This window comes from Nannospalax galili, unplaced genomic scaffold (genome assembly GCF_000622305.1).
Source record: "Nannospalax galili isolate Female #2095 unplaced genomic scaffold, S.galili_v1.0 scaffold1519, whole genome shotgun sequence".
Classification (NCBI taxonomy): Eukaryota; Metazoa; Chordata; class Mammalia; order Rodentia; family Spalacidae; genus Nannospalax; species Nannospalax galili.
In genome coordinates this window covers 1,168,951-1,182,021 of record NW_008342631.1, presented here as the reverse complement: position 1 = coordinate 1,182,021, position 13,071 = coordinate 1,168,951, and the positions used below count along the sequence as shown (strand labels likewise).

The 13,071-nt window shown below is 40.3% G+C and overlaps 1 protein-coding gene across 1 annotated transcript in view; it reads right to left on the bottom strand.

The window, feature by feature from the left end:
* The window catches only part of LOC103738630 (protein ZNF738-like), a 108,251-nt gene that overhangs the window by 60,748 nt on the left and 34,432 nt on the right, over positions 1 to 13,071 (bottom strand). The window contains exons 2-3 of the mRNA XM_029566224.1: positions 2,373 to 2,490; positions 506 to 632 (exon numbers count right to left, since the gene is read on the bottom strand). Coding sequence (XP_029422084.1) covers positions 506 to 632; positions 2,373 to 2,387 — 142 coding nt within the window. The 5' untranslated portion in view covers positions 2,388 to 2,490. The remainder of the gene's footprint in view (positions 1 to 505; positions 633 to 2,372; positions 2,491 to 13,071) is intronic.

Sequence of the window (13,071 nt, the reverse complement as noted above, 5' to 3'; positions counted from 1 at the left end):
TGAGAAAGAGGCACATGAAGCTTGCTGGACTCTTTAGAAAGTACCAGATTTCTAACACAGCACTGTGCTCCACTGATAATGTAGAGAAAAAGAGATGACTCTCCAAATAATTTCTCAATTTTCCTTTTAGGACAGACTCATTAGCATACATAAGGAATTTTCTCAGTTTTCATATGATGAGTGCTATCACTGATTCAAAATGAAGCTATTGAAATGGAACCTTAAGATGCTGGCTACTGTATCATGTACTAACAGGTAGCTGAAATTAACACTAAAAATAATGAATAATAACAACTATTCTATAATAAAATAACAATTCCTCTAACAAGTGGAAATGGACAGTAATGATAGAATATCAACATGTTGTGCATGATGCCCACACATTCCCTATACACTGATTATTAAGGAATCCAAGACTTACACAGTAAAACTAGCATGTGTAGAAAGTAGACTGCTATCAAACAATGGAGAATAGTAAAGAATTCTGATAGAAAAATCTCCTTACCTATAAACACCAGATTGCTGTAGTTCTCCAACATCACCTCCTTGTACAAAGCCCTCTGAGCAGAATCTAGGCATTCCCACTCCTCCTGGGGGAAGTCTATGGACACATCCTTGAATGTCAATGGATCCTAACATTAAAAAATTACAATTAGACCATGTGTACTTAAACAGGGAACTGGACCCAAGAAAGAAAGAGATAATTAATAAATGACTTCTGAATTAGATGAGAAATGTAAATTATTCACAAGAATATTTCTTAATGTAGTAACTATAATCTACTTGTTAACTCTGTGCAAAAAAGAATATCATTAGACCTTCCAAATTTTTGTGAAGATTATGATGTTAAGGAGCATAGCACATAAATTAGGCCCTCAACACAGGAATACCATTTCCCTCCTATATTTGTAGCACAGATCAGTTTTACATATTTATCTGAATTATAGGGCTGCTTCATGAATTCAAATGTTTATAATCATATACTGTAGTCCTAGCTAAAACACAGATTTTTACCTTAACACAATCTGTGGCTGGGCCTGACTTAACCCTTTCCTAGCAGACTACGCAGTGAGGTCAGTGACCCAGGTACAAAGGAAATTTCTCCAACAGCACTGAGTAGAACATGGCGGAAGATAAAGAACTATGTGTGCTCTCACTCCACAGGAAGAAGACACAATCCTCCTGAAGAAAATCCTATACCCTGCATGTAATGTAGAAAGTACAGAAACATCAGTGAATAATTATTCTAACAATACTTTCATAGTAATTCCTATTTTATCCTCATTTTCCTACCTAAAATTTACCTAGAAGGAACACTGGCTGACTTACGCACACCACAGTAAAAGATTTTGAGAACTGGGCTCCTCACTGCAGAAAATGAAAACACAAAGGCCAGATCCAGCACTGGCTGAACAATGTTGATGCTGCATACACAAATGCCCCCCAGATCAGACAACTACACGTGTGTAACATTTGGTGAAGGGAACTTTTTTCTGAGGTTCAAAGACCCAGTAATGGAGGCAGCACTGTGATTGGGTGTGAAGTAACAACACCAACAGAGAGAAAGAGGCCTGCTTCAGAATGGCCCCCTGGAAAACTCAGTATACAGCAAACAAATGACGAAGGTTTCTCTCTCCAAAGAAAGGAGGAAAACGACAGTGATGAAAGGAGATTCTGCAGTAAATGTCATGATGCCTGTGCTTCCCTCGGTAAACTACCAGGAGAAAACTTATTTCTAATAAATTAAAAACAATGATGTCAAAGTCTATGATTTGGTGTTGAGCAGCTCAACCAAGAGAATCATCTCCCAGGAGACAAAAGAATACAGGTGTCAACAAACCCAGCAGCACACTCCATCAGGCCTATGATGTTGGTGGGATTAAATGTTAAGCAAAGTAAAACAATATCAGAATAAAATAAAACAAAAATATCAGTTGCATATGAGGACCCAAGTCCATCCTCCTTAAGAACTGAAGACTGACATGTCTGAATTTTCACCTATTACATCAGAAACATCTTTGAGATGGTTGGTCATGAATTCATTGGATAAAATGAATTATAGTATCTGGATCACTGGCCTCACTTGCAAAGTCTGTTAGGCAAGGTCTGGAAAAAGTAAGCATCAGAAGACAAAATGAAGAGGTGGATATGCCTCATACGTCATACAAATGAAAAGAGTTGATGCAGCCCAGGCATGGTGGCACAGGCCTTTACTCCCAGGACATCAGAGGAAGAGGCATGAAGATCTCCGTGAGTTCCAGACTAGCATGGTCTACATAGCTAGTTTCTGGATCAGAAAAGGTTACCAGTCCAAAATACTAAACATTTAGAGAAAGAAAGTGTATGTTGTCCACGCCCTTGGATGAATTTACCTGAAAAGAAGCCATCTCTTTCCTCCTCCTATGAGTTTTCTTTCCAGGCAATCTTAGATAAACAGTCTTCTCTTTCTTTCAAGAAACTTCCTTTCAGTTCACTGAAAATCCACTTCACCTGCCAATGTAACAAGAGGAAGAATCACCTCAGAAAACAAAGCAGGCCACTCTTACTGTCTGCTGTCACATTAGATGCACAGGAAGAAAGAGGTCAACATGGAGAATCCAATAGAAGTTTCTGCTTTCCTGACTTCACGTGGTCCACCCTGCCAATAAGATCAAGAACTATTACATTCATGGGAATGCAGCTGCCTCACCTCCTTACCTAAACAAGGCAGAGGAACATGGTTTTCATTCTTTGGAACAGAGCTAAACTAAGCTTTCCTTCAGGAGCACTGGCAGCTGACCCCCAGCCTCACTGTCTTCTGTCTGCGACTGTTAAGTGAAACATCACTGATGCTTCTACTTAGCTTCAGAGACAGGAACTGTGGGGAAGGCACAAGTGAAAATTTTCTTTTAAAGGCTAAAGTTCAGGAGTAGTTCATTGTGAGTTTTAAAAATCTATTCTTGGGGCTGGAGAAATGGCTCAGAGCTTAAGAATACTGGCTGCTCTTGCAGAGGACCTGAGTTCAGTTGGCAGCACCTGCATGGTGCTAACAACTGTGCTGAACACCTGTTCCAGGGGTTCCCACAGTGTCTTCCCGCCTCCACAGACATGGCTCACATGGCTGCACTTACATACACACAAGCACACCACTCATACAGGTGAAATAAAAATACATAACTTTTAATAAATGAAACCATTATTATCTGACAACACCATATTTTACATATTTATAACATTTCCTTAATATTTTGTTAAAAATATAGACTGGATATTGATCTAGTCACCTCCTGCCTTACCTCCTTACCTAAACAAGGCAGAGTAACATGGTTTTAGAATAGAGGCTAAACTAAGCTCTCCTTCAGAAGCACCTGCAGCTGACCCCCAGCCTCACTGTCTTCTACCTGTGATTGTTAAGTGAAACATCACTGATGCTTCTACTTAGCTTCATAGACAGGAACTGTGGGGGAGGCACAAGTGCAAGTTTTCCATCATTAATATATCACATGCAAAATTTTATCCTTTCCTGTACTAAGCATATCCAGGTTGATATTTACTAACAATTTTAATATATAAAATGCAACTTGGATTATTTTATTTCCCTTGTTGTGGCATAGAACAATAGAACTTAGTTAAGCCAGGAAGCCATGACAGTTTCTGTTATTTGCCCCACATTCTCCCCATTCACTGTAAACTTCTATTGTATCTTTAACATCTATCATCTAACTTTTCTTTTTCTATTTCTCTTATGACTGAGATCGTGTGCTTCTTGTGCTTCAACTTCCATTACCTGATACACTGCCCACCAGATCACTCCTGTTCTCAAGTATGAGAAGGTTCCACTTTTTTCTATGATGGAATTGTGGTGTGTTCTTTAGAAATATCACATTTGAGTAAATCTTTCATTTGTCAATGGACAGTTCAGTAGATTCCCTGTTCTTCAAACACCACTGCCATAATTATGGAGCACACACATCTAGCCCATACTGAATTCACTTCTTTTGAGTATCTGTTCAGGATTTGGTGGTAGGAGCCACACTTGAGCCACACCTGTGACTTGTTGTTCGGCATCTATTTTACCTCACTTAGTACAGTCATTCCTAGTTCCATCCATTTACCTGCAAATTCCTTGATTTCCTTTTCCTTTAATACTGAGTGGAACTCCATTGTGTTAATGTAACAGATTTACAGGATCCATTCATAGACCGAGGGACATTTAGACTGTGCAACTGAATTCAGAGAGACTACAATAGAATCTTTTTTTTAAACTCTGGATTCTGATGTACTTAACTGAGACATTAAATGTGTCTCTTCTGATGAGTTGGGAGGACTTTGGTTGAAATTAAGACTCTCACATCCTTGAAATTTCACAGACAATATTGAAGGAGCAGACACTTTATAATAAGTGAGCCTATAAGGCAGTTTTCAATCTCAAAATTACCTCGGGACATTTCTTCCAGTATACACATTTTAATATAAGAATTCATGAAGTGGTAATTGTATTCATAGTCAATTTCAAAATATATGTAGAGAACAAAATATCACACTGTACCTCTGAAATGCATATCATTCTTCTTTGTCAAAAATTAATGTTGCTGGGCATAGGGGCTCACCTTTTTAATCCCAGCACTGGGAGGCAGAGGCAGGTGGATCTATGTGAGCTCAAAGCCAGCCTGGTCTACATAGTGAGTTCCAGGACAGCTGGGGCTACAGGGAGACCCTGTCTCAAAAAGACCAAAAAATAAATTAATTAATTAATGTTACAAGATGGGAAAAATGGATCAGAGGTTAAAAGCACTGGTGGCTCATGCACTGGACTCAGGTTTGATTCCCAGCATCCATATGGCAGCTAACAGCCATCTGTAATTCCAGTTTTCAGGGATCCAATTCTCTCTTCTGACTTCAGTGGGCATGGCAGACGGGTGCACTTATATGAATGTAGGCAATTGTGGGGAACTAAAAGCCCCACCTTGCATTGTTCTGAAAGGAAGTTACTGGGGGTGTGGCCTGGCTTGCTTTGAAAGTCTGAAGAATACTTTCACACTGCTGAGTGCATGATCAGTGAGTGACCATCCTTAAGATGCACCCTCAAGGGGGGAGTACCAGGTGCCTTTATAAGCTTTGGAACACTTGTAATAAATGAGTCTCTGCCAGACTGACTCCCCGTTGCGCCTGAGTGTCCCCAGTAATGGGGGCAGTGTGGGCTGGCGAATGGCATGCTTACTCATCCCCAATCATCACCTTGCCAGGGGTCGCAGGTTCGAGTCCCCGGCAGGCAATACACTCACACATAAAATCAAAATGATAATAAAACATTTCTTTAAAAATTAATATTAAAAAGCAGAATCAGGTAATATTGCATTTTAATTTATGGTCATCTGACTCCATGTCTGACAAATGTAATTTATCATAATTGATAATTTGTTTCCTCACTAACAAAGTGTGCAGTGGTGCATCCCTCAGGACCACCTGCTCCTTGAGTGTGTTTCAGGATATCAGCATTATCCCCAGGACCCCAGGTGATCACAGTTTAATGCATAAGACACCAAGTTCTCTAGCACCTTTGTATGCCTGTGCTGGGTGGATCAGGATTTGAGTCTTTAGAAAGTACCTGGATTTTTTTTTTTGGGGGGGGGGGATGGAAGTCTTTGAGACAGAGTCTCCCTCTAGTACTAGCTGGACTGAAACTCACTATGTAAACCAGGCTGGCCTTGAATTCAGAGATCCACCTGCCTCTGTCTCTCAAGTGCTCAGATTAAAGGCATGCACCACTATGCCCGGCACATACCTGGATTTCTAAACAGTAGTGTAACAGGGAGTTCTTCTAATGTCTTTTCAACCTGAATATTCTGTCAGAACAATGATATTTACAGAGCTCTCAGGTTGCATAATTAGTGTTCCATCTCTAATTACAGCTCAGCCCAAATTCCAGGTTGGAAATGGAACTTTAGGATTGGGTGACAATATTAAATGCTATAAAGTTTCTGAATTTATCATGGAACAAAAATGAAAGAAGCATAACCCCTCCCAAAAGACAAACATGAGAACAGACAAAATTACAGTACAGAGATCTTTTCTCATCTGAGAATTTCAAAGATTCACACAAAGTTAACACATGCACATACATACACACATGGTAGTTCCCCAAGGAACTCTGAGTATGAGCAAGAAATTCTGTAAGAAAAATATTCTCACCAACAAAAACAATACAGCTGTAATTCTCCACTGTCAGGTGCAAAGCCCTCTGAGCAGGATTTAGGAATTCCCTCTCCTCCTGTTAGAAGTTCACAGCCACTAACATTCACTCACTGAATGTCAACACACCCTGAAATGAAGAATAACAATTTGACCACAAGTCCACAGACAGATTGCTTTCCTTGAATCAAGGAAACCAAAGAGATTGACAGGCATTCTCTTATTTAGGGAGTGATCATAACTACTCTGAAGATGCTTTCTGACGTCATATATTCTAACACATCTTCTGACTGTGGAAATAGCACGCCAGGATATCCTAGTACTCTGAATGGTTTTTTGTCTGTTTCATTTTGTTTTTTGATTTTCTTCAGAAAGGGACTTTCTGTAACCTCAGCCGGCGTGGAACTCACCATGTAGACCAGACTGGCCTTGAACTCACAGAGATCTACATATTTGTGCCTCCTGAGTGCTGGGATTAAAGTGGATGCCCCCATGCTTGGCTCATACCATGATTTTGTGGACTTTAGGATGGAAAATTAAGACCTCAACATAAAAATACCCATTTTTATGCTGGATTTATATCATGTTATATATTTCAGATGGAACATTAATGATGAATTGAGAGTTTATTTCTTAAGTGTTAATTAATGCCTGCAACTCTAACAGTGGATGTCCTCTAAAACATATGCTCTGATTCAATACAACCTAGAATCATTCCTTGTGTCACTGATTCTAGCAAGCCCTCGAGATACGGCATGTCCCCTGGACAGACACCACTCACTAAGACACAGAAAAATAAAACATGCCATTCAGAATGCAGGGATGAATTTACACTGGAAGAGCTTCGTTTTTTCCACAAGAGCATGGGGGAAAAACAATTGATTTGAAGGAATTCCTGTACTCTGCCATATGTGCACATTAATTTAAATATTGTCGGGTAATTATTTTTATGAGAATATTTTGGAAACCATAAAATTGCTGATGTGGCCGGGTGTGGTGGCGCACGCCTTTAATTCCAGCACTCAGGAGGCAGAGGCAAGAGGATCTCGGTGAGTTCAAGGCCAGCCTGGTCTACGTAGTGAGTTCCAGGACAGCTGGGGCTACAGGGAGACCCTGTCTCAAAAAGACCAAAAAAAAAAAAAAAAAAAAAAATCAGGATTTGTCTTAGCTCATAAGGTCTCTTTAAAATCTAAATCTAAGAGGATGCAAATATCCGCAACGGAAATTTGAAACCTGCAATCCTTGCTTAAGCACGAAAAATGTTTAACTCCCGGGTGCGTTTGGAGAACTTGCCTCTGCTCCCAGCCCCCAACTTTGACTGCAGCGTGTCCTGGGCCTCTCCGATCACGTGACCAGGAGTCTCCGGAGCCTCCGGTTCGGTCCACACTCTCCTCCACCCTGAGGGTCCCTCCCGGACTCGCCTCTCATCCACTCTGCACCAACCGCTCTGTGTGGTTCCTGTGACTTCCGTGAAGTTTGGCATCCTGCTGAGACCCGGTATCTCTAGATCTCAATGGAGTCTTCCAGGTCCGAAAGGTTCCAGGGTCCCGCCATACTTTGGAGCCTCTCCACCTCTGCTCTGGTCCCGCCCACTCCGCCTCACACTTCCGACTCAGGCCATGCCACTCCCCTTCTCAAATCTCTTTGAATTAGCTCCACCTCCATTCTTTGGGCCACTCCTTTGACCCAGGTGACTGTCCCTGACCAACTCAGACCCCGCCCCTCGCACATACCTCTAGATACCAACCAAGTGGCTCCAGCTGTCATTCTAGGCCTGGATGCAGTAGCATCCTCTTTACAGGGTTGCAGTGGGCTCAGACCACACTTGGACCTACTAAGACAGCCTACCCCCTTACGTAGACCCCCAGCCTGGTTTCTATACACTTGAGACACCCTCAAAGACACCCATCCTGAAACCTCACCTTGGAATTCCATCCTCCTGGGTTAAAAATCTCAGGAAAAGACAACAAACAGACTAAATACAGATGCCAGAGCTCATCCCCAAAATAGTAAAAATATGATAAACCGAGAAAATATGCCCTCCCCAAGAAAAAGCACCAATTCCAAGGCAATGGTCCCTAAGAGTAACTTGCTCTCTAAGATACCATCCCCAAAAAGAACACATAAATATGTACAAAGAGTTCAAAGCATATTGCTATGAAAATTCCCCAGATATTCACCTGGACAGGGGAGAAGAATCAAACCATGCTCAGAAAGTGGAGGAAGTTTACCCTTGCTACACCCTGGCTAACCTGCTCCAGAAATACTGAGGCACTGACCAGAAATACAAACAGGTTTTTATAGAATGTATTACTTTTCTGTTGCTATGATAGAAACACTGACCCAAGCAATTTATAGAAGGAAGAAAGAGTTTATTTGAGCTTACGGTTCCAGGGGAATTACAGTCCGTCATGGCAGGGAGGCATGGTGGCTGGAGGTGGCTGGAGGAGCAGCAGCAGAAGCTAAGCTCTCACATCATCATACAGGTACAGGAAGCAAGAGAGCAACTGGAGATCTGGCAAGGCTTAAGAAGTCTCTAAGTCCTCCCCCAGTGACATGCTTCCTCCAGGATAGCCACACCTTCTAAAACCTATTCAAACAGCGCCACAGTCTGGGGACAAAATGTCCAAATACTTGGAGCCTATGGGGGACATTTTCATTCAAACCACCACATAGGATTTCTCACATCAATCCTTGGCAGTAATCTTTTGGTAGATTTCAGCCTTCCAGCACCAAAGTATAAGTTCCCCTTAGGTTATTGTAAAATTTACACAGTCAGCATTTCTACAAAAGCAAGTATTTCCAGCAAGGGTGGGTGCTGGCGTTTGAACCCACCTCTTCTGCAAGTACAGCCAGTGCTCTTAACCACTGAGCCAACTATCCAGTCCCTATTATTACTGTTTTTGGAAGGCCTTCTGAGTCTAATTTGTGTCCCCCAAATGTTCTTGGGTATGGGTCTATCAGTGACAGCTTTGCCAACTTTCACATCATTATCCCTCATGTATAACTGCTTAGTATAATTTGAGGAATGGGTACAAAAAATTCCCTCATATTTTTATCTTTATAAAATGAGTATTCCACAAGATAAATACTGATCTAAAAATAATTAAATGCGCTCAAATTATTTTGCTAAGGTATGAATATTTGTGGCCAAATAACCTTAATTCTTTTGTTGAAAATTCATCCCTAACATCATGCTATCAGTATGTGTAGCTTTATGTGATATGAGTAAGTCAGGAGGTTCCACAATCAAGAATGCAGTTAGACATTTTTAAGGGAATTGGAAATCATATCCTTGCCATTTCAGTCATGTGTAAATGGAATAAATAAGTACCAGGAAACTCAAAAGACAGAGAATTTACTGCTGACTTTATTCAGTACTTTCCAGACTCTAGACCTGAGCATGACCCAGCCTACTGCTCAAGAGATTCTTGTGCTCATTGTTCTTTTTCAGGAATTTTAGCTCCATTGATCTACCAGGTTTTTTTTTTCTTTTCTTTTTTTCACGTATCAACTTGTGTCACAGAAAAACAACCCTTGCCGGGAACACACCTGTAGTCCTAGCACTTGGGAGGCAGATGCAGGCAGATCTCTGTGAGTTCAAGGCCAGCCTGGTCTACATAGTGAGTTCCAGGACAGCTGGGGCTTACAGGGAGACCCTGCTTCAAAAAGACCAAAAAAAAAAAAAAAGAAAATAAAAGAAAAGCAATCCTCATTTGTTTGGTTGACTTTGGCAAATCTCATGTGTGTATGCCTCTGAAGTTTGTTCAGTACTCACACAGCTCGAATTATATCTGTATTAAAAAGGGTGAAATTCGTAAGTTACATCAATATTAAATACTCTAAAATCGATGCATGTTCTCACTTTTGCAGAGATTATATTTAAGTATGGATGCATATATATGCATGTATATATGTCATTAGCACAAATGGCAGCAATGGTAATATTTGGAGTAATGTGAGGCAAAGGAATGTAAATGTAGGAAAGTACAGTTAAATATGTACATCATATATATATGAAATATGCTGATCACAATATTTGGGTGCTTACGGCACACACCTTTAATCCCAGCACTTTGGAGACAGAAGCAGGTGGATCTTTGTGAGTTTGAGGCCAGCCTAGTCTACATAGTGAGTTCCAGGACAGCTGGGGCTACAGGAAGACCCTGTCTCAAAAAAGACCAAAAAAATAAAATAAAATAGAAATGTTCATGCCCTGATTTTTTACATAGACAAGATGAATACTAAATTCACTGATATCAGGAACTGGAATTGAAAATACTCTGATAGACACATGACTCTATTAAGCTCTGTGCTCCTAGGTACTCACAGTGAAACAGGATACCTGTACACAAGGTGCATGTTATATTTTAGTGTCAACAATATTGCATCTGAGAGCAAAATCCGCTCTTAGATATATGTCAGTTACCACAACTGACAAAATGTATTGGGCTAGTAAGGGCAGTTAAATTACTCATGTATTGACATGATCAAAAATTCCAAATTAAGCCAGGTGTGGTGGCACATGCCTATAATCCCAGCAGTCAGGAGGCAGAGGCAGGCGGATCCCTGTGAGTTTGAAGCCAGCTTGGTCTATATAGTAAGTTCCAGGACAGTTGAGGCTACAGAGAGACCCTATCTCAAAAAAAAAAAAAGGAAAAAAAAAAGAATTACATATTAAAATCTGGGTGGAACAATTAGTCAAACACGTATGTCTTTTGAATTGGAATATTCTGTCAGAACACTGATATTTACAGAGTTCTCAGGTTGCATAACTAGTGCTCCATCTCTACTTACAGCTCAGCCCAAATTCCAGGTTGGAAATGGAACTTTAGGATTGGGTGACAATATTACATGCTATAAAGTTTCTGAATTTATTATGGAACAAAAATGAAAGATGCATAACCCCTCCCAAAAGACAAACATGAGAACAGACAAAATTACAGTACAGTGCTCTTTTCTCATCTGAGAATTTCACTTTATGAGATGTGAGATTCATTCAGTTTTTCACTTTATGAGATGTGAGATTCATTCAGACAAAGTTAACACACACACACACACACACACACACACACACACACACACATGCACGCATGCATGCACATATAGTAGTTCCCCAAGGAACTCTGAGTATGAGCTAGAAATTTTGTAAGAAAAAATATTCTCATCAACAAAAACAAGACAGCTGTGATTCTCCACCATCAGGTTTCTATGCAAAGCCTTCTGAGCAGGATTTAGGAATTTCCTCTCCTCCTGATAGAAATCCACAGCCACGTCACTAAATGTCAACACACCCTGAAATGAAGAATAACAGTTTGACTACATGTCCACAGACAGATTGTTTTCCTTGAATCAAGGAAACCAAAGAGTTGAGAGGCATTCTGTGATGTAGGAAATGATCATAACTATTCTGAAGATGCTTTTTGACATTGTCATATTCTCTATTCAGCATGCATACTATGGTTGTTGTTTTTTGTATTTGGTTTTTTTTTTTTCTTTCTTTCTTTCTTCTTCAGACAGGGTCTTTCTTTAGCACCGGCTGCCCAGCTGGCCTGGACCTCACCATGTAGAACAGACTGGCCTTGAACTCACAGCGATCTACCTGCCTATGCCTCCCAAGTGCTGGGATAAAAGGCGTGTGCCCCCATGCTCAGATCGTACCATGCTTTTATGGACTACAGGATCAAAATTAAGACCTTAATGACAAATATCCATTTTAATGCTGGATTTATATCATAAATTATATATTTCAGATGGAACATTAGTGGCGAATTGAAAGTTTATTTCTTAAGTGTTAATGCCTGCAACTATACTGTGGATGTCCTCTACAATATAGGACCCGATTCAATACAATTTCAAACCATTTCTTCTATGACTAATTCTAACAAGCTATCTAGGAATATTCCTGAGTCCATAAGCCACTCAGACACAGAAAAGTAGAACATGCACGTCAGAATGCAGGGATGCATTTACACTGGAAGAGTTTTTTTTTCCACACAGTATGGGGTTTCCAAAAGCATCCCTCTATTGGGTCCTTCCTCATTTTTCTTTTGTCTTCCAAAGCTGGACTAGTTGGCTGAGAAGAGTGGCTGGATACTCAGGTGAGGGTCCAGTGACCCTGCTTGGCACTCCTTTAATGAAAGAGCACAACCATCAACAATCCCAATTGTGACTGTGTTTAGTGATCAGGCACAGCCAAAGTCATGATGATGGTAGTTATTTCATGCAGAAGGGACTGCTGTATAGCATCATCTTATTAAAAGGACCTGGAATTTAAAAGGATTTGGTGCTAGGAGTCATATGAGGGAGAACATATGTTGTTTATTTTTCTGACTCTGTGTTCCTTCACTTAGTATAACAGTTTCTAGATCCATCCATTACCTGCAAATTTCATTATTTCATCTTTCTTTACTGCTGAATAGAACTCCACTGTGTAAATATACCGCATTTTTGTTAAACACTCATTAGTTGAGGGGCACTTAGGTTGCATCTCTGGCATAAAGCCTACTTGATCATGGTGAATGATCTTTCTGATGTGTGTCTGTATGTGGTTTGCAAGTATTTTGTTCAGAATTTTTGCATCTATGTTCATAAATGATATGGTTCTATTCTTTTTTGGTTGTGTCTTTACCCGGTTTGGGTATTAGAGTGATGCTGGCTTCATAGAAGGAATTTGGGAGTTTTCCCTCTGTTTCTATCATTTTGAATAATTTAAGTAGTACTGGTTAGAGGTCTTCCTTAAATGTTCTTTGGAATTCTGCTGTAAATCCATCTGGACCTGGGCTTTTTCTAGTTGGGAGGCTTTGTATTACTGTTTCTATTTCCTTATATGTTATGGGTCTGTTTAAACTGTTGATCTCCTCTTGGTTTAACTTTGGGGTTCCTATGATTTCAAATGTC